At 41.0% G+C, this 22,626-nt stretch overlaps 1 protein-coding gene across 2 annotated transcripts in view; it reads left to right on the top strand.

Moving 5' to 3' along the window:
- KLHDC1 (kelch domain containing 1) overlaps positions 1-22,626 on the top strand; it is a 95,557-nt gene that overhangs the window by 23,356 nt on the left and 49,575 nt on the right. For both annotated transcript variants that reach the window (XM_084885320.1, XM_084885321.1), the window contains exon 5: positions 18,354-18,432. In XM_084885320.1, coding sequence (XP_084741446.1) covers positions 18,354-18,432 — 79 coding nt within the window. The remainder of the gene's footprint in view (positions 1-18,353; positions 18,433-22,626) is intronic.

The following is a 22,626-nucleotide window of genomic DNA, read 5'->3' as shown; positions in this document are numbered from 1 at the left end:
GCTTCCTTGAGTTGGTAGGGTGGTTTTGTGTGGTAAGGGTGTCTTAAATGGTTCAGTGGGTCAGCCTCCGTTACCTGAGGTGGACAGTCTTGGTGTAGCCCTTTGTGGGCTGTGTGTGCCGTCTTGTTGTTAAGCCTTGCTTATTGTTGGTATCACTGGGAAGCGTTGATCTCCAAGCCAATTGGCTATGAGGATCAGAAGTGTCTCAGCTAGGAGGGTTTCTGTATTCCGCTTGAATGGGTGGCGTCTTGGGGTGTCGCAGACAAGCTTTGTTGAATCCCACAAGATTGGTTGCAGGCGCGTGCACCTCTTTGGTATAGGCCAGACAAGCTTTGGATTCCTGTCTGTCCCTCCCTAGGAGAGTCCTATTTGCGGCTAACGAGAAAGGTAGCCACTGGAAGGGCTTCTGTGCTCCGCTTGGATGGTGCAGAGTTTCGGGGTGGTGCAGACAAGCTTTAGTCAGCCCCTCCCTATGAAGATCTGGTTTCTGAGTCCCGCAGTAATGGCCACTGGCTTCACACACCTCCGAAAGATCTCTGTCCACTGCCTGACAGCCTGGCCTCTCCCTGTCTGGAGCCGTCTATCAGAGCGATAGGGTTTTTCTGTTTTCCTCCCGAACAAGAAAGCTAGCCGCGCATTAACTGTCCGCCCTCTCCGAGCACCGGGAGTAAGCCAGCAGCGAACTCGGCCCGCCCTCTCAGTGCTCCGCAAGCAAGCCAGCAGCAAAGTCGGGCGGCCTCCATTTTACGCACGCAGTTCACTGCACCTTCACAGTTCCTGAGGTTCAGTGTGCCTTCTCTCTCCTTCCCAGATGGTAGAGCCTCCTCTCAGCCAGCCATCTGGTGCTTCAGGGCGATGTTTACCCTGTTTTCCAGTTCTAAATTCAAATTTGTTGTGGTAGGCTGCATTCAAGTGCCTACCGTATGCCGCCATCTTAGTTTTGACTGTCTATTTTGAATGATAACCTTGCCGGGTAAAGTAATCTTAATCTCAGGTTCTTGCTTTCCATTATCATGAGTACTTTATGCCATTCCCCTCTGGCCTATAGTTTCTGATGAGAAATCAAATATCAGCCTTATGAGAACTCCTTTGTAGGTAAGAGTTTTCTTTTTTCTTGCTGCCTTTAAGATTCTCTCTTTGTCTTTAATTTTTTTAATATATTTTATTGATTTTTTATAGAGAGGGAGAGAGAGTCAGAAATATCGATGAGAGAGAATCATTGATCAGTTGCCTCTTGCACACTCCCCACTGGGGATGTGCCCACAACCAGGGTACATGCCCTTGACTGGAATCGAACCTGGGACCTTTCAGTCCGCAAGCCTGCGCTGTATCCACTGAGCCAAACCGGTTTCTGCTGTCTTTAATTTTTGACATTTAATTATGATGTGTCTGGGTGTGGGCCTGTTTGGGTTCTTCTTGCTTGGGGTTTTCTTTTTTTTTTTTTTTTTTTTTTTTAATTTATTTATTTATTTATTTATTTATTTTTTACATATTTTCTTGATTTTTTTTTTATTGCCCCCCTCCCTCCCTCCCACACATCCCCTCCCTCCCCATAGTTTTATGTTCATTGGTTGTACTTATATGCATTTATACAAGTCCTTCGGTTGATCTATTATCTCCCCCTGATATCCCTCCCCTCCCCACTGTAATTTGACAGTCTGCCTGTTGCTTTACTTTCTCTATATCTGTCTCTTGGTTCATCAGTTTATAAAGATCTTTATCATCCACCGATGTGTGAGGTCATGTGGTGTTTCTCTTTCGTTGATTGGCTTATTTCACTCAGCATGATGCTCTCCAATTCCATCCAGGTTGCTGCAAATGATGAGAATTCCTTCTTCTTTATGGCAGCATAGTATTCCATTGTGTAGATGTACCAAAGTTTTTGGATCCAATCATCTGCTGACGGGCACCTAGGCTGTTTCCAAATTCTGGCTATTGTAGATTGTGCTGCTATGAACATAGGGGTGCATATATCCTTTCTGATTGGTGTTTCTAGTTTCTTAGGATATATTCCTAGAAGTGGGATTACTGGGTCAAATGGGAGTTCCATTTTCAGTTTTTTGAGGAAACTCCACACTGTTCTCCACAGTGGTTGCACCAGTCTGCATTCCCACCAGCAGTGCACGAGAGTTCCTTTTTCTCCGCAACCTCGCCAACACTTGTCGTTTGTTGATTTGTTGATGTTGGCCATTCTGACAGGTGTGAGATGGTACCGCATTGTTGTTTTGATTTGCACCTCTCGGATACTTAGTGACTTTGAGCATGTTTTCATGTGTCTTTTGGCCTTCCTTCTGTCTTCTTTTGAAAATATTCTGTTTAGGTCCATTGCCCATTTTTTAATTGGATCATTCATCTTCCTTTTATTTAGTTGTATAAGCTGTCTGTAAATGTTGGAGATTAAACCTTTATCAGTGGTAATATTTGCAAATATGATCTCCCACACCGTGGGCTTTCTTGTTGTTTTATTGATGGTTTCTTTTGCTGTAAAAAAGCTTTTTATTTTGAAGTAGTCCCATTTGTTTATTTTCTCTTTAGCTTCCATTGCCCTAGGGGCAGTATCAGTGAAGAAGTTATTTTGGCATACGTCTGAGATTTTGCTACCTGTGGATGCTTCTAGTATTTTTATGGTTTCCCGTCTGATGTTTAAGTCCTGTATCCATTTTGAGTTTATCCTTGTGAATGGTGTAAGTTGGTGATCTAGTTTCATTCTTTTGCATGTGTCTTTCCAATTTTCCCAACACCATTTATTGAAGAGACTGTCTTGACTCCATTGTATATTCGTGCCTCCTTTGTCAAATATTAATTGAGCATAGTGATTTGGGTTGATATCTGGGTTCTCAATTCTATTCCATTGATCTATTTGTCTGTTCTTGTGCCAGTACCAGGCTGTTTTGAGAACAGTGGCTTTGTAGTATAGTTTGAAGTCTGGTATTGAGATCCCTCCTACTTTACTCTTCTTTCTCAGAATCGCTGTGGCTATTCGGGGTCTTTTATTGTTCCAAATGAACTTTTGGAGAGTTCTTTCTAGGTCAGTGAAATATGTTGTTGGTATTTTAATGGGGAGTGCATTGAACCTATAGATTGCTTTAGGAAGTATGGACATTTTGATGATGTTGATTCTACCAATCCATGAACATGGTATGTTCTTCCATCTCCTTACATCTTCCTCTATCTCTTTTTTCAGTGTCGTGTAGTTTTCCGCAAATAGGTCCTTTATTTCTTTAGTTAAATTTATTCCTAGGTATCTTAATTTTTTTGGTGCGATGGTGAATGGAATTGCTTTTTTAGCCTCTGTTTCTGTAGTTTCACTGTTGGTGTATAGAAATGCCATGGATTTCTTGGCATTAATTTTATATCCTGCTACGTTGCCAAATTCATTTATTAAGTCAATTAGTTTTTTAATGGAGTCTTTTGGGTTTTTTATGTACAATATCATGTCATCTGCAAATAAGGATAACTTTACTTCTTCTTTTCCAATTTGGATGCCTTTTATTTCCTCCTCTTGTCTAATTGCAATGGCTAGTACTTCCAGAACTATGTCAAACAGGAGTGGCGAGAGTGGGCATCCCTGTCTTGTTCCTGTTCTTAGAGGGAATGGTTTTAGTTTTTGCCCATTGAGTATAATGTTGGCTGTGGGTTTATCATATATAGCTTTTATTATGTTGAGGTATGATCCTTGTACTCCCACTTTTTTAAGAGTTTTTAACAGGAAAGGGTGTTGGATTTTGTCAAATGCTTTTTCTGCGTCAATTGATATGACTATATGATTTTTATCTTTCAATTTGTTTATGTGATGTATCACGTTTATTGATTTGCGGATATTGTACCATCCTTGCATTCCTGGAATAAATCCTACTTGGTCATGGTGTATGATCTTTGTGATGTTCTTCTGGAGTCGATTTTGCTTGGGGTTTTCTGTGCCTCCTGAACTTGTATGACTTTTTCCTTAACTACGTTAGCAAAGTTTTCTATTATTTCTTCAAACACATTCTCTATCTTTTTCTCCCTCTTCTGGCAATATTCTAATATTGTTAAGTTTCATGTCCCACAGCTCCCTTAAGCTGTCCTCCTGTGTGTGTGTGTGTGTGTGTGTGTGTGTGTGTGTGTGTGTTGTTTTTTTTCTTTTTGGTTCTCTAATTGAGTGATATTTTCAACTCTGTTTTCTAATTCATTGATTTGATCCTCAGCTTCCCCTAATCTGTTGTGTATTTCTTCCATGGTGTTCTTTACTTGTGTTATGTCATTCTTTATCTCAGACTGTTCTTTTTTCATAGTTACAGTATCTTTTCTAATGCAGTGAGCATTTTTATCATCATTATTTTGAACTCTGTTTCAGATAAATTTCTTATCTCTACTTGATTTAAAAGAATATTTTTTATTGATTTTTTTACAGAGAGGAAGGGAGAGGGATAGAAAGTTAGAAACATCGATGAGAGAGTAACATCGATCAGTCGCCTTCTGCACACCCCCTACTGGGGATGTGTCTCAACCAAGTTACATGCCCTTGACTGAAATTGAACCTGGGACCCTTGAGTCTGCAGGGTGATGCTTTATCCACTGAGCCAAACCAGTTTTGGCATCTCAGCTTGATTTATCTCTTCTTCTGGAGAATTCTCTAGTTCTTTAATTTGGGGGTTGTTTCTTTGTTTCCCCATTTTTTTTGTCTGTTTGGGTTTGTGAGTATGTTTTGGTAGATCCTCTATACCTCTCAATCTCTAGTGTAGGAGAGTGTTAAAGGCTATTTCTGACTAATTGGATCATGCAAAGAAAGCCTCCGGAGACCACCTCTGGCTACAGACTAATAGGAGTCCAATTTGAATTGCCCCCCAGGTAGTCGTCCTTAGTTATGGGGAGAATTTTTTCAAGGGTAGTTCCTTCTGTCTGGAGGCTGTTACTTTTAATCTCTTAAGTGGTTTCAGGAAAGGGTATTTCCCAATAAGGTGTGTCATCTGTCTTCCCCCCAGGCAAGACAGATGTCTATGTGGGAAAGATGTCCTCTACTGTGTGAGGGAATTACTCAGCCCAGGAAATTTGGGGTGTCTGTCTTCTGAGCTCTATCCCCTGAGTCTTCAGTCCTGGGTTCTGTTTTCATAGCCCTAGTCTACTTCACTCTCCCTTTGCCAGAGCACAAGGTGGGTAGCACCACAGAGAATTTTTGTGTATTGGCCCTTTAAGAGGGTGCCTGAACTTTCAGTTGCCACTCCCTGGTAGTCAACACCCCATGGCTTTTCACAGCTAGATGTTATGTGGGTATCCTCCTCAGTTTGGTGCTCTCTGCTGGGGAGCTCAGCTTCAGGATTAGGTCTCAGAGTTCTCAGTGGCTCCTTCCAACAGCTGAGATATTTCTTCGCTATTTCAGTTGCCATCTGTGGGTACCTCTGCCCCTTCTACCAGCCTCAATGTGGTTTCCACCTTCGGTTCTTTGGTATTAGGTTCTTTTCTGTGAGTTTTCCATTGATTTTTTTAGGAAGCCTTTCCATATTTCAATTGTAATTCCAGCTTGTTCCTGGGAGCATGTCCATACAGCATCCTTCGAAGAAGCTGGTTTCATTAAATAACTCCTGGTTGCAGGTTTTTTTTTTTTGTTTTTTTTTTTTTAATGTTCTGTACCACTAGAGATGTACAATCATATCTTGTGTTTTGTAGTCACTTTAAAAAGTTCTCTTCTGTGTAATCATTTGCCCACTAATGCACAGATTCATTTGTTTATTTTTCTTTTTATTTATTTACAATATATTTTTATTGATTTCAGAGGAGGAAGGGAGAAAGATAGAGAAATATCAATGATGAAAGAGAATCATTTCTTGGTTAAGTCTTAATTTTTTTTGTCATGTCAGTTTGGAAGAAGCTTGATAGGGACTGGAGCTTAAAATAGAACTGAACTATATCTTTGAGCTTTGGGTAGGCTTGCATAAAGGGAATATCTTTGTGAATGATTTATAGTAATGAAGTATTTTCCTGTAAGCCACTAGAGTTTTCTACTTTTGTCTTTCCAGGACTTAATTGACCCCAAACCTACCAATTAATTTTGGTCCTTTAAAGTTTTTCTAGTTTTGTGTTTACAAGAAACTGGTAACAGTGGCTGACCTAGACTCAGGTACTGAGTGACTGAGAGTAGGAGGGAGACTTACTTTTTATCATACCTTTTAGAAAGTTATGGTAAAATATATCTAACATAACATTTGCCCTTTTAATCATAGTGAAGTGTACTATGCACTGGCATTAGTTAACTTCACAATGCTGTGCAACTATCATCATTATCTGGATCTAAAAATGTGTATTGCATAATCATCTTCCTTAGTATTTGTGGGGAGCAAAATCCACTGATGCTCAAGTCCCTTATGTAAAATGGCACAGTATTTGCATATAAAACTATGCACATCCTTTATATAATCTAGAGTTAAGGTGCCTCATTAGCGCAGTAGGTAGCGCGTCAGTCTTATAAATAATCTAGAGAGTTAAATAAAATGTATATGCTATGTAAATAATTGTTGTACTGTGTTGTTTAGGAATAATAACAAGAAAAAAAAAGTCTGGCTGAAACCAGTTTGGCTCAGTGGACAGAGCATTGGCTTACAGACTGAAAGATCCCAGGTTTGATCCTGGTCAAGGGCATGTACCTTGGTTGTAGGGACATCCCCAGTAAGGGGTGTGCAGGAGGCATCTGATTGATGTTTCTAACTCTCTGTCCCTCTCCCTTCTTCTCTGTAAAAAATCAATAAAATATATATTTTTAAAAGTCTGCACATGTTCAATATAGACACAATTGTTCATATCAACAGCATCAGTCTTTTTCTTTTTTTTAAATATATTTTTATGGATTTCAGAGAGAGGAAGGGAGAGAGAGACAGAGATAGAAACATCAATGATGTGAGAGAATCATTGATCAGCTGCCTCCTGCATGGCCCATGCTGGGTTGGAGCCAGCAACCCAGGCATGTGCCCTCACCGGAAATCTGATCCATGACCTCCTGGTTCATAGGTCCGTGTTCAACCATTGAGCTATGCTGCCTAGGCATCACTTTTCTTTCTTTTCTTTTTTTTTTTTTTTACATTTTTTTATTAAATTATTATCTGTGTACATAATTTAACATTGCCCCCCCTCACATACATACCCTCCCTCCCCAGAGTTTTGTGTCCATTGGTTGTACTTATATGCATGTATACAAGTCCTTCTGTTGATCTATTATCTCCGCCAGATCTCCCTGCCCTCCCCGCTGTAATTTGACAGTCTGCTTGTTGCTTTACTATCTCTATATCTATCTTTTGGTTCATCAGTTTATAATGTTCTTTATTATCCATAAATGAGTGAGGTCATGTGGTGTTTCTCTTTCATTGATTGGCTTATTTCACTCAGCATGATGTTCTCCAATTCCATCCAGGTTGTTACAAATGATGAGAATTCCTTCTTTTTTAGGGCAGCATAGTATTCCATTGTGTAGATGTACCATAGTTTTCTGATCCAATCATCTGCTGACGGGCACCTAGGCTGTTTCCAAATTCTGGCTATTGTAGGTTGTGCTGCTATGAACATAGGGGTGCATATAACCTTTCTGATTGGTGTTTCTAGTTTCTTGGGATATATTCCTAGGAGTGGGATTACTGGGTCAAATGGGAGTTCCATTTTCAGTTTTTTGAGGAAACTCCATACTGTTCTCCACAGTGGTTGCACCAGTCTGCATTCCCACCAGCAGTGCACGAGGGCTCCTTTTTCTCCGCAACCTCGCCAACAGTTGTCCTTTGTTGATTTGTTGATGTTGGCTATTCTGACAGGTGTGAGATGGTACCGCATTGTTGTTTTGATTTGCATCTCTCAGCACTTTTCTTTTTCAAATATTTTTGATCGATAGTTGGTTGAATTCATGGATGCAGAACCCATAGATATGGAGGGCTGACTGTACTCGTTAAGCAATAGCTCTCTATTTTTCCTCCTCCCCAGCCCTGGGTAACTTCTACTTCCTGTCTCCATGAATTTGCCTATTATAGATATTTCATATCAGTGGAATCAGACAATATTTGTTCTTTGGTATCTGGCTTATTTCACTTAACAAAATGTTTTCAAAGTTCACTCTGTTTTAAGTATGTATCAGAACTTTATTACTTTTTTAATGCTAGATAATATTTCATTTTATGTATAGACTACATTTTATTTATTCATCTGTTGATGAGCACATAGGTTGTTTCCATGTTTTGGTTACTGTGAACAGTGCTGCTGTGAACATTGACTTGCAAGTATTGTTTGAGTTCCTATTGTCAATTCTTTTGAATATACCTGAGAGTAGAATTGTTGGATCATATGATAATTCTATGTTTAACGTTTTGAGAAAGCATTAAACTGTTTTTCACAGTTAGTATGCCATTTTATGTTCCCTTTGGCAATGTACAAGTGTTCCAATTTCTCCGTAACCTTGCTAAAACTTGTGATTTTTCTGTTTTTATTTTTGTTCTTGTTTTTTTTGTTTCATTTAATAATAGCTATTAGAGTGGCTGTGAAGTGATGTTCATTGTGGTTTTGATTTGTATTTCCCCAGTGACTAACGATGTTGACCATCTTTTTGGCCACTTGCATATCTTTACAGAAACATCAATTCAAGTCTTTTGCCCATTTAAAAAAATTGGGTTGTTTCTCTTTTTGTTGTTGATTTGTAAGAGTTCTCTACTTATTGTGGATATTAATCCCTTATGAGATAACTAGAGGCCCATTGTACGAAGATTTGTGCAATAGTCCTTCCTTTCTCTGGCTGCTGGCACCGATTTTCCTCTAGCACCCAGGACCCAGGCCTTCTCTCTGGTTGCCGCCTTCCATCTTTGCTCAGTCCAGAGCCTTCAGTCTTTTCTGCTCCAGCTGGAGTGCTGCCCTGTAGCTCCCTCCGCCCCCACCCTTCCCCTCATAGCAGGAGTCCTGCTCTGCCTGGCTGCTCAGCACCTGCATGTGTGTTGACCAGAGGCCCAGAGAGGCTGGGGGGCGGGGCCACCAACATCTTTGTTGGGTTGATTTGCATACACACTACTGATTGGCTGGTGGGAGTCAATTTGCATATTTCTCTTTAGTGTAGATATGCAGTGTTTTTTTGTAGTACTATCATTATCTGGCTGGACTCACTGAATAATTCAGGGAGTGTTGGCTTCTCTTCAATATTCTGGTAGAGTTTGAAAATAATTGGTATTAATTATTCCAGTATTTAGTAGAATTCACAAATAAAGCCATTTGATTCTGGGTTTTTCTTTGGGAGGTTTTTTGATTACTGATTCAATCTCTCTTTGTTATAGGTTTATTCAGATTTTTATTTCTTTTTTTAAAAATATATTTTATTGATTTTTAAAAATATATTTTATCGAAGAGAGGAAGGGAGAGAGATAGAGAGCTAGAAACGTCGATGACAGAGAAACATCAACCAGCTGCCTCTTGTACAACCCCTACCGGGGATGTGCCCGCAACCAAGGTACATGCCCTTAACCAGAATCGAACCTGGGACCTTTCAGTCCGCAGACCAACACTCTACCGCTGAGCCAAACCAGTTTCGGCCAGATTTTTATTTCTTTTTGAGCCATTTTGGTAGTACTCTTTCCAGAAGTATTTCTATTTCATCTAGTTTATCCAATCTGTTGGCATGCATTTTCTTATAATTCTTTTTATTTTTATAATGTTGCCAGTAATGCATTTTTTGACATTTTTCTCCTTTTGTCATAGTCAACTTAGCTAAAGATTTGTCAATTTTATTGATCTTTTCAAAGAACCAACTTTTGCTTTTGCTTTTTTTCTCTGTGGTTTTTCAATGAATTATTTTGTTTATTCCCCCTTTAATTTTTGTTATTTCCTTCCTTCTGTCATCTATGGGTCTCGCTTAGTCTTTCTTCTTTCTTCCTTTCTCTCTCTCTCTCTCTCTCTCTCTCTCTTCCTAATTTCTCAATGTGTATAGTTATGTTATTAATTTCTTTTGAGCATTGCCATCACTGTATACCATTAGTTTTGTTTTATTTTATATTCCTTTATTTTAAGGTAATTTCTAATTTTGCCTGTGATGTTTTTTCCCCCACCCATTGGATTGACAGGTTATTTTTTTCCTTTTAGCATGCCTTTTGGTCTCCGTTTTTCTAGTGAGTTATTCACTCTTATTGTGTTTTTGTTCCCATGTATATGTATTTTTTTTTTTTATCTGTTTTTGGTTTTTTTGTTTATTTGTTCTTTATCTTTGCTCTTTATTGATTTGATTAAAATGTGCCTACATGTACTTTCCTTTGTATTTATCCTGTTTGGACTGTGCTGAATTTCTGGAGTTGGTGGTTATATATCTTCCATCAACTTTAAAAAGTACTTAGTAATAGTCAAATATTTATTCTACACATTTATTTGTTCCTCCTCCTTCTGGGACTCCTGTTTCATGCACATTATACCATTTGATGTTGTTCTAATAGCTTGGGCTCCTTGTCCCCTTAATAACCCTGCTCTTTTTTTCTTTGCTTTAATTTGGATATCTTTTATTGACCCTATTGACCTGTTGGCAAATTCACTGATAATTTTCATTGCCATTTCCACTTTTAATAGACTAGATAGGATTTCTATCTAGAGAATTGTTTGTTTCTGACATCTTATTTTCCATTTCCAGTATTTCCATTATATATATATATATATATATATATATATATATATATATATATATATATATATAAATTATATATATATAAAATTTCGGGGAGGGAGAGAGACAGAGAGGCATTGGCTGCCTCCTGCACACCCGACATTGGGGATCGAGCTGGAAACTTGGGCATGTGCCCTGCTTGGGAATGGAACCATGACTTTCTGGTTCATAGGACGACACTCAACCACTGAGCCCCGCCATCCAGGCCATTTAGTTCTTTTTCATGGTTACATGTATCTGTTGAAATTATTGGGTTCTTCCTTCATGTTGTCCAGCTTTTATAAACTAGACTTGTAAGCATTTTTTATCACAGTTACTTTATTTAAAAAAAATATATTTTATTGTTTTTTTTACAAAGAGGAAGGGATGGGGATAGAGATCAGAAATATCGATAAGAGAGAAACATCAATCAGTAGGGATGTGCCCACAACCAAGGTACATGCCCTTGACCAGAATCAAACCTGGGACCCTTGAGTCTGCAGGCTGATGCTTTATCCACTGAGCCAAACCAGTTAGGGCTATCACAGTTACTTTAAAGGTAGTGTCTAATTCCAGTATTTGGGCCACCTTGGTGTCAACTTATATTGATTCTTTTCTCTCTCGATCCTGGGTCACTTTTTTTTGTCTTTTTGTGTAGATATTTTGTAATTTTTTCATCATATACTAGACATTCTCTGTGAAAGAATAGTAAATATTGGAATAAATAATAGTTATCACCAGAAAAATACATGCCCTTCTTTATTTAGGTTGCTAGAGTGTGAGTTGAGTCAATGTAATCTATAATTATACTGTGTTTGGCTGTGTTGTAGCTTTAGTTTGATTCAATTTTACTATTAGTTTCAAATTTTTGAGGCAGGATCAAAACTTTCCTTTGTTAGAGCTGCATATTTGAGTATTAGAGATCACCTAGAGATTTTCAGCTGAGCTCCACATCTGTGTTTCCACCTCTCTACTGTGGGAGATCTGTGTTGTACATTCTAATTAGTAGGTCTTCCAGTCACTAGGGAGTTCTCTTTGCTCTTCATTCCCACCTTATGCTTTCTGTACCTTGGGAGGTCTCTTTCAGCCTTGCACTTCCTCCTTTGGTTTTTTGGGGGCAGTCACCCTGTATGCCATAATGGCTTGGCATACTTATAAGGTGTTTCCTTCAGATCTCTGCCCTGATCCCACACTTTGGAGGAAAATTCTGATTGCCTCATGGTTTGTTCACCTCTCTTTTGCTTCCAGCTGTTGTTTACTAACCATGAGCCCTCTCTGATGACTATGCAAAAGAGTTGATGAATGGCTTAAAACTCCCACTGTGCCTGAATTTTTTAAAATTCTAATTTACTGTGCCAGTCTACATGTGGCTGTTAAAATTTTGAGTTCTTGTACAGCATTTTCTATACTGGATTCTTCTTCCTCTTGCTGTTACACCAGGATGAAAGCAGCCATGAGTCTCTTCTCTCCTATTGAAAGTTCATCACTTCTTGGAATTAGTACATTAGGTCTTTTTGTTCCTTTAGCACTTTGACTTTTTTAAACTATGGTTTTGTAGTTTATAGTCATACAGCACTTAATGATGGGAATGCATTGAGAAATGTGTTGTTAGGCAATTTTGTCATTGTGCAAATGTCATAGAATATATTTCTACAAACATAGATGATATACCCTACTACACAGCTAAGGTTATCTATAATAATAAAAGCATAATATGCTAATTAGACCAGACATCTTTCTGGACAACTTTCTGGATGGAGCTATGGGGGTGGGGGAAGCAAGGCAGAGGTAGCAGAGACTCCTAGTCATCAAGGTGGGTGGGGGCCACAGCAGAGGCAGTTGCTATGGTGGTGGGGGCTGAGGCAGCCATGGCGGTGGCGGGAGCTGAGCCCCTTGCACGAATTTTGTATATCCTACATAATAAAGGCTTAATATGCTAAGTGTCTGATCATCTGGTTGTCTGGTCATCTGGTCGTCCATTCAGTCAATCAAAGCATAATATGCTAATGACATGCTGAGGCCCCTCAACCACTTGCTATGACGTGCACTGACCACCAGGGGACAGATGCTCTGACTAGTAGATTAGCTTATTGCTGGGGTCTTGCCAATCAGGACTGAGTGAGATGGGCCAGACACGCCTTAGAGCCATCCCGCATCGCTCCCCGCCTCGATTGTGCACCATTGGGATCCCTCTGGCCTCCCCTGCATCCCCTCACTATCAGGGACCCCTCAGGGGATGTCGGAGAGTTTCATCCTGATCCCTCAGGCCGGGCTGAAGGACCTGTGCACGAATTTGTGCACCAGGCCTCTGGTATGATATAACCAGCTGCTTTTAGACTACAAGCTTATACTGTGTGTTACTGTATAAAATACATGAGATTAAATCAAGCACAAGAGAAAATAATGCAATGAAGAAACTACTTAAACACAATATATATATGGGCTACTTCCAGCATAACATGGAATTACCATTTTACAACATTTTTTCCCCCTAATAATTAGAAAGAGTACACTCTAAAATAATGATAGAAAGTATAATACAGTAAATACATAAACAATAACAGTTGTTTGTTATTACCAAATAGTATATACCGTGTTTCCCCGAAAATAAAACATCCTCCAAAAATAAGACCTACTTACAGGTTTCCTTCTGAGTGAAATATAAGGCATCCCCCCAAAAATAAGGCCCCCCCAGGCTCTGTCTCAGAATGAAAATTAATTTACCGTAAACTGGTCGCTAGGGCCACCCTGACTGGCGTCTAGCAACCAGTGACTTTACGCGGAGTCCTGACGTCACTGCTGTGTGGAGGCGGAGCGGAGGTCGGAGTGAGCGGTGAGCGTGGGGCGGGAGAGAGGAGGACACTATCACAGATGCATGTAGAAGAACAGGAGGATTAGAGCGGACGGGACGTGGTGAAGTGCTGGTCTGTCTCTGGGGACACTACCTGATGCTCGCGGCTGCCCTCATGATGACTGAGGGTTCTCAGTCAGTGGCAGACCCTGCTCCAGCCCAGATCCAGGCCCCAGCAAGCCCAGTGACAATCTCCAAGCAGGCCCCAGGGGGTAAATGTCTGATAAAGGAGTAGGGGGGATGTCTGGTGAAGGTGTTCAGTGGCACAGGGGTGGGGGGAGGAGAATCACTTAAAATGACACAGGAGGATCAGAGGGGGCAATCAAAATGACACAGGAGGATCAAAAGGAGTTACTAAAATGGTAATCTCCCCTCTGATTCTCCTGTGCCATTTTGATTCCCCTCTCTGATCCCCCCTGTGTCATTTTAAGTGATCCCCCTCTCCCCCACCTTGATACCCCAATTCCTTTTTTTACCCCTGGAAATGAGCACAAAAAGAAAAAGCTACTCCATGGAGTACAAGAAAGGAATCGTGGAAGACTCTTGGGGCCAAAATCTTACTGCTTTCTGCAAAGAGAAGATGTTGAGTATCCGATTGGTCCGAAAATTGTGAGCAGAGTATGGTAACCTCATTGAACAAGTGGACAAGGAAAATGCTAAAAAGCGCAAGTGTGGATCAGGTCGGCAACCATTATTTTCCGAGCTGGAAGACCTGATCTGTGAATGGGTTGACAGGAGAGCAAAGGCTTTGGTTGTGAATAGGGCTCAGATTCAAGAATTTGCCCTTGTAATGGCACCACAGTTTGACATAGCCCCCGAAGATTTCAAAGCATCACAACACTGTCTGGATAATTTCCTTCAGCGAAGTGAACTGTCTTTAAGATCTACAACATTGTTTAGGTTGGAAGATACTCAAGTTATTAAGCGAGCACTTGTATTCAAGTCCTTTATTGATGATGCTGACTTCTCTAAATACAATCTTTCGAACATGATTGCTATGGATGAAACTGCAGTGTTTATGGGCCAATCATCTCAAACAACAATTGAACAGCAGGTGCCTCCTTAGTGTACATTCCCTCTACTGCTTACAAAAGTGCACGCGTTTCCTGTATTTTGGCAATTCCTCTGGATGGCACTAAAATCCCACCTTGAATCATTTCTAAGGGCAAGAAGGAAAAGATTGAACGTGTTTTGGGCGTTTTTATTCTTGAAACTGAAAAAACTTGGGCACACAAGCAGTTATAAGGAAGTGGGTTGATTTAATGCTGCCGCTTGTTATGCGAGGGAGCCAAAGAGGTCTGCTACCGTGTTTCCCCCAAAATAAGACATCCTCTGAAAATAAGACCTAGTGCAACTTTGGGAGAAAAAATTAATATAAGACACTGTCTTATTTTTGGGGAAACAGGGTAGTCTGGGATGCAGCCAGCACTCACCGTGCTAAAGACATGAAGACATTTCTTCACGAAAGAAAAATAGATCAGATAATGATTCCCACAGGAATGATGGCCTATCTTCAGACTCTTGATATTGCAATAAACAAGCCATTCAAAGACATTTTGCACATGGAAATTAATGACTACGTTGAAAATAGAATGGAGAGAAATCAGCGTGGAAACTTTGTGAAACCTAAACTGCAAGAAGTTGTGACTTGGGTGAAGAATTCATGGCAGAAAAATCGCTGACAGTTGCATAGCAAATGCACTGCAAGCAGGCTATCTTGACAAGAAGTACTCATTTAAAGACAGTGCTATTGCTAAACATGAGAGACTTGGTCCACTGATTCTGAAAGAAATGGAGTCACAAGAAATTCACCAGGAAATTCAGGAATTGGATTGTTATGATGATGTTCCAGAAGATGACGACATGATTGTCATTGAATAAATGAGTAAATTCTTGATACTGTAGGATTCACAGTTTGTCTGGTTTGTGTTGACAACTACCGTACTACCGTACCATATACAAGTAATAAATTTCCTTTATTTTCATTTAACAATAAATGGGTACCGTATTCTTCTTCTTCTTCTTTTTTTTGTTTTAATATATTTTATTGATTTTTTACAGAAAGGAAGGGAGAGAAATAGAGAGCTAGAAACGTCGGTGAGAGAGAAACACTGACCAGCTGCCTTTTGCACACCCCCCACTGGGGATGTGCCTGCAACCAATGTACATGCCCCTGACCGGAATTGAACCTGGGACCCTTCAGTCTGCAGACCGATGCTCTACCACTGAGCCAAACCGGTTTCTGCCCATATTCTTCTTAATGGAAAAATAAGACATCACCTGAAAATAAGACCTAGTACATCTTTGGGAGCAAAAATTAATATAAGACACTGTCTTATTTTCGGGGAAACAGGGTACTGTATATAATGTATGTGCTATACTTTTATACAACTAGCAGTGCAGGTTTGTTTACACTATCATACCACAAATATGTGAATAATAGGTTGTACAATAACATTATGCCTGCAACGTCTCTAGCTAATACAAAATTTTCAGCTTCCTTCCAATCTTGTTTTTTTTCAAATTTAATAAATCTTTATTGCTCAGATTATTACAATTGTTTCTCCTTTTCCCCCACATAGCTCCCTTCCTCCCGGTTCCCACCCCACCCTCTGCCCTTACCTTCCCCTCCCCCCCCATTGTCCTCATCCATAGGTGTATGATTTTAATCCAGTCTCTTCCTGCAACCCCACACTCCTTTCCCCCTGATAATTATCAATCCACTCCCTTTCTTTGCCCCTGATACTGTTATATTCACCAGTTTTTTCTATTCCTCAGATTTTTAATTCACTTGATTTTTAGATTCACTTGTTGATATATATATATATTTGTTGAACATAATTTTTATCTTTTTTCTTCTTCTTCCTCTTCTTAAAGAATACCTTTCAGCATTTCATATAATACTGGTTTGGTGGTGATGAATTCCTTTAGCTTTTTCTTATCTGTGAAGCTCTTTATCTGCCCTTCAATTCAGAATGATAACTTTGCTGGGTAGAGTAATCTTGGTTGTAGGTTCTCGCTATTCGTCATTTTGAATATTTCTTGCCATTCCCTTGTGGCCTGCACAGTTCTGTTGAGAAATCAGCTGATAGTCGTATGGGTGCTCCCTTATTGGTAACTGTTTTTCTCCTGCTACTTGTAAGATTCTCTCTTTGTCTTTTGCTCTTGGAATTTTAATTATGATGTGTCTTGGTGTGGTCCTCTTTGGATTCCTTTTGTTTGGGGTTCTGTGTGCTTCCTGGACTTGTAAGTCTATTTCTTTCACCAGGTGGGGGAAGTTTTCTGACATTATTTCTTCGAATAAGTTTTCAGTATCTTGCTCTCTCCTTTTCTGGCACCACCATAATTCTAATGTTGGTTCGCTTGAAGTTGTCCCAGAGAGTCCTTACACTATCTTCAACTTTCTGGATTCTCTTCTCTTCTTGTTTCTGCGTAGGAGTGTCCTTTGCTTCTTTGTATTCCAAATCTTTGCCTTGATTCTTGTGTTCCTCTAGTCTTCTGTTGGGTCTCTGTATAATATTTTTTATTTCAGTCAGTGTATGTTTAATTTCTAGTTGGTCCTTTTTCATATCCTCGAGGGTCTCGTTAAATTTATTGGCCTTTTCTAGGAAATTCTTGAAAAACCTTATAACCGTGGTTATGAACTCTACATCCAGTCTTTTGTTCTCCTCCATTTCTTTTTTTTGAGACGTATTTCCTTTTCTCGGCATTTTCTGTGCTTCCCTTCAATGATAGAATGGCTTTGTGTGTTTGGTGTCCTATATGGCCCTATGGATCAGCCTCCCCAGTTACCTGAGGTAGACAATGTTGGTGCTCCCCTTTGTAGAGTGCATATACATCCTTGTAGTTAAGTCTTAATTATTGTTGGTATCACTGGGAAAAATTGACCTCCAAGACAATTGGATGTGAGTATCAGCTGTGTCTACTGTGGGATACCTTCTGTATTGAAGACAATCTTATAGGATCAGACTTGCAAAGTTGCAAAAGCCTCTGTGCTCAGCTTGAATGGGGCAGAGTTTCAGGGTTGAGCTGAAAGTCTTGGCTTCCAGTCAGTCCTGCCCTTGTGCGCACACCTCAGATCTCTGCCTTCTGTGGCTCCCCTGAGTTTCTGCCTAACAGTCCAGATTTCCCGTGCAAGAGTATGGGTGCCCCAGGGGCTCTTCCGGAATTGGGTTGTGTCTCTGTAGTCTGGAGCTTCTGACTCCTTCTGCTATGGAGAGGCCACGGCAACCTCCACAGTCAGACCTCTCTGCGAGCACTCACTGGTGCACAACTGTAGACCCTGCCCGCTGCAGCTCCCAGCTCCCCCCGTTCTTCCAATCTCCGAGTCTCCGGGTGTCTTTCTCTACAGTCCAGACTCCACCCATATGATCCTGGGTCTATGGGGTTTCGGATGGGGTTGGGGTTTAGTGCAGTCAGAACTGCGGTGCATTGCAGTTGAGGGCTTCCTTTCCCCTCCCACCAGCCAGGCACTTGGCCGCCCTTCCTCTCTGCATGCACGCGTCTTCCTACCTCAGTGCTTTGCAGCTCCCCTGATCTGTGAGCCTCTCAACTTCTTCCTAATTGTAGATTTTCCCACTCAACCAGCTTTCCTGTGGTTTTGGATGATGTCCGTTCTTTTAGTTGTTGTTTCGAATTGTTGTGCGAGGTGGCAGCTTAGGTGCTTACCTAGGTCGCCATCTTGGTTTCTATTTCCCTTCCAATCTTCTGGAACCACTATCATATATGTATAATAGTTCATCATTGACTAAAATGCCTTTATATGGCACATGACTATATCTGGCTTGTTTAGGTTGTTAGGATGAGAGAAATGATCTATTCAATTGTCTATGAGCAAAATGGAAGTAGAACTTCTAAGTGTCTCCTTTTGTATTTGTTTTTCAGATTAATATATTTTGGTGGCTATGGGTGTAGGAGACACAATGAACTCCAAGATTGTTTTGATGTTCATGATGCATCTTGGGTAAGAGAGTAATCACCGTTTACATTTTCCTCTAATTTAGTGTTATCTTAAAGTTTTTAGAAATAATGAGCCCATTTCTCATTTTCATCCTACTTAATAAAAGAGTATTATGCAAATTAACCAACACTGCGCTACATCCACCAGCCACACCCACCAGCCAATCAGAGCAAGTATGCAAATAGACCAAGCTAACCAAGTTGGCTACCAGAAGAGAGCCTTTGGTTTCCTTGGCAACAGAGGAAGCAAAGCTTTCCACACACCCTGGCAGGCCCAGGCCTCCACTCAAGGATACAAAGTTTCGATGATAGAAATGGCTGGCAGCCATGGATGGAGCAGATTTGGCTCCACTCCAAGCTACAAAGTTTCAATTGTAGAAGGTAAATAAACCCCAGATACCAGGGCCATCGCTTGGGTCACTGTGGGGGGGAGAGGGAGGGAGGGTGGCCAGCCTGCAAACCACCACAGGCCACTCACCCAGGCTGCCCCACGCCCCAAGGGTACCCCCACCCCGATCCAGGACACCCTTTAGGGAAAACCAGATGACCCCATCCATGCACCAGGCCTCTATCCTATTTAATAAAACAGTAATATGCAGATTGACCATCACTCCAACACACAAGATTAAGATAGCTTCCCCTATGTGTCAAAGATCCTGCTCCAATGTGGATACAAGATGGACACCACAAGATGGCCAGCAGGGGAGGGCAGTTGGGAGGGACCAGGCCTGCAAGGGAGGGCAGTTGGAGGCGATCAAGCCTGCAAGGGAGGGTAGTTAGGGGTGACCAGGCCAGCAGAGGAAAGTTGGGGGCAAACAGGCTGGCAGGGGAGCAGTTATACATCAATCAGGCTGGCATGGGTGTGGTAAGGGTGGTCAGGCTGGCAGGCAGAAGCGATTAGGGGCAATCAGGAAGGCAGGCAGGCGAGCAGTTGGGAGCCAGCAATCCTGGATTGTGAGAGGGATGTTCCACATTGGAGAGGGTGCAAGCTGGGCTGAGGACCACCCTTGCCCCTATGCATGAATTTCGTGTACCGGACCTCTAGTTTTCTATAATTGACTATGAAACAAAAAGTGTTTTATCTTTTGAGTTTGTATTCAATTAGAGGAAGTTCTCTCACCTTCATGGCACTGGAAGAGTAATTTCTTTTCTTACATAATCACTTACACCTATTGAAACACAAGTAGAGGCTTCTGTTAGACAAATAGAGGCTTTAGTGCAACTGAGAAAAACTTGCCCATAGGAAACCAGAATGGCTATTGCTGACATACACCTGCTTTTAAATACGTGTACTACAACTACCCTGTTTCCCTGAAAATAAGACAGTGTCTTATATTAATTTTTTCTCCCAAAGTTGTGCTAGGTCTTATTTTCAGGGGATGTCTTATCTTTCCATGCGCTAGGTCTTATTTTCAGAGGATGTCTTATTTTTGGGGAAACATGGTAGTTATAACTCTTATACAGGAGTGATTGAGTAGTGATATTCATTTTCTACTTAGTCTTTCTGGTTAGAGAATAAACCATGATTAATAAAAATAGTCATAATGTATAAAAATGAAATATTTTGAAAGATAACTTTAATAAACATTGATCCACCAAGATACATAGTAACTTCAGTTTTACCTTTTACTAGCATATATTATTGTACACTAGAGGCTCGGTGCACGAAATTTGTGCACCGGGGCAGGGGAATGTCCCTCAACCCAGCCTGCACCCTTTCCAATCTCAGACCCCTTGAGGGGTGTCCGACAGCCTGTTTAGGCCTGATTTCACAGAGATCGGGCCTAAGGGCAGTCAGACATCCCTCTCACAATCCAGGGCTGCAGGCTCCCAACTGCTTGCCTGCCTGTTTTACTGATTGCCCCTAACTACTTCTGCCTGCCAGCCTGATCACCCCCTAACCACTCCCCTGCCTGCCTGATTGATGTCTAACTGTCCTTCCCTGCAGGCCTGGTTCCCCCTAACTGCCCTCCCCTGCAGGCCTGGGTCCTTCCCAATGCCCTTCCCTGCAGGCCTGGTCACCCCCAACTTCACTCCTCTGCAGGTCTGGTCACCCCTAACTGCCTTCCCTTGTGGGCTTGGTTGCCCCCAACTGCCCTCCCTTGCAGGCCTGGTCCCTCCCAACTGCCCTCCCCTGCTGGCCATCTTGTGCCCACATGGGGGCAGGATCTTTGACCACATGGGGGCAGCCATCTTGTGTGTTGGAGCATATTACTCTTATTAGATAGGATAGAGGCCTGGTGCATAGGTGGGGGTCATCTGGTTTTTCCTAAAGGGTGTCCTGGTGGGGGTTCCCTTGGGGCATGGGGCAGCCTGAGTGAGGAGCCTGTGGTGTTTGTAGGCTGGCTACACCCCCTAGCGACCCTGGTATCTGGGGTTAATTTATCTTCTACAATTGAATCTTTGTAGCCTAGAGAGGAGCCAATCCTTCTGCTCTCTCTTTGGCAGCAGCCATTTCTGTTGGGACTTATTTATCTTCTATAATTGAAACTTTGTAGCCTTAAGCGGAGGCCTGGGCTGCCCAGCTTGTGCAGAAAGCTTTGCTTCCTTCATTGCCAGGGGCAGCCCTAGTCTCCTGCTCTTTCCAGCTCTGTGGCTGCCACCATTTCTTTTTGATTTATGTATCTTCTAACATTGAAACTTTGTAGCCTTGAGTGGAGGCCTACCCGGCAAGGGCAGGTGGAAAGCTTGGCTTCCTCTATTGCTGGGGAAACCCAAGCCTCCCTCCTACTCTCTCTGGCGGTAGCCATATTGGTTGGGTTTATTTGCATATTTGCTCCTGACTGGCTTGTGGGCATGGCTTGTGGGTGTAGTAGAGTGATGGTTATCTTGCATATTACTCTTTTATTAGATAAGATTATTGATGTATATGAACATTTTGTGTATATCTCTTTGTATATGGGTATTTTTAAAATTTTCCATGTCTTTACATTTTTTTAAACTTTTTATATAAAATATTTTTAAAGCTTTGCTACTTACTAGTATAGTATTATTGATAATTTTTAGAAAATATAAGTTCCCATTGTTTAGACCTGTATTTACTTATTGAAATCTCTCATTTTTTTTCTCTCCTAGTACAGTTATGCTAATGATCATGTCCTGAAATTTTTGGTGTACAGTGAATTTTTTTGGTTTAGATTCTAAACTAAGTAAAATGTTTAATTTGACAAGTCCTGACAACAGTGATGTGTTTCTCACATAAAAATAAATCTGGTATAGAGATAAGCTGCAATAGAGGATTTTAACAATCTGGAAGATTCTAAATACAATATAACTACTAAATCTTTGCTGATAATTTTGTCTTTTAGAAGACAAAGAAGAAAGTGAGCAAATTTGACCTATAAGAGCAAATTGCTTGGTTAAGCAGAGTGATTGTAACTTTTCTGAAAAAGGATCCGTAGTCCCCTAAGTTTCTAATAGCAAAGATTAGGGATTCTAAGCATGTGCTTTAGAAAAACAGATTTCAGAGAAATCAATCAGGAGCCAAAAACCAGGATAACAGGCTTTATTAGGGGAAAGATACTTGCAGGGTTGTCTTGCCAGAGGTGAACAGCAACACATGCAGAGGTGAACATTCCTTTTGAGGGGAGGAATGGGAAAGAATGGGGGCTTAGTGTACTTGGCACGTGCTGATTGGTGGCTTAATGTATGGTCATATAGAAACAAGGGCTTAGGGTATTTGGCAGGTGTTGATTGGTGGTTCAATGTATAGTCCATATAAGGTGTCTGGTTAGGTACTCAAGTATTTCCAGGCTACAGGTTATGTCATACTCTGCCCACCAGAGTATGGGGGAAGGGAGAATGTCAATTTCAAAATATAAATATACTCAGTAATTTTATTTTTAAAGATTTTTTAAAATTGACTTTTTAGAGAGAGAGAAAGGGAGAGGGAGAGAGAGAGATATATATCAATGATAAGAATCCCTGATTGGCTGCTTCCTGCACACCCCTTACGGGGGATTAAGACTGCATCCCAGGAATGTGCCCTGATCAGGAAGCAAACTGGCAATCTTTGGTGCATGGGATGATGCCCAACTGAGCCACAGCAACCAGGGTTGTCCTCTGCAATTTAAAAAGAGATGATCCTTTGAGGGAATTGGAAAATTGTTAACAAGTAAATTATGACACCCTGCATGCTATACAATGAGAAGAGAAGTTGCTGAGTGATACTGCTCTGGTAGGGGACCACATTTTGTGA

The sequence above is a fragment of the Pipistrellus hanaki genome, assembly GCF_964339955.1.
Source record: "Pipistrellus hanaki genome assembly, chromosome: 1".
Lineage (NCBI taxonomy): Eukaryota > Metazoa > Chordata > Mammalia > Chiroptera > Vespertilionidae > Pipistrellus > Pipistrellus hanaki.
Note: the sequence above shows the minus strand (reverse complement) of the source record. Positions and strands in the feature narration are given on the sequence as shown.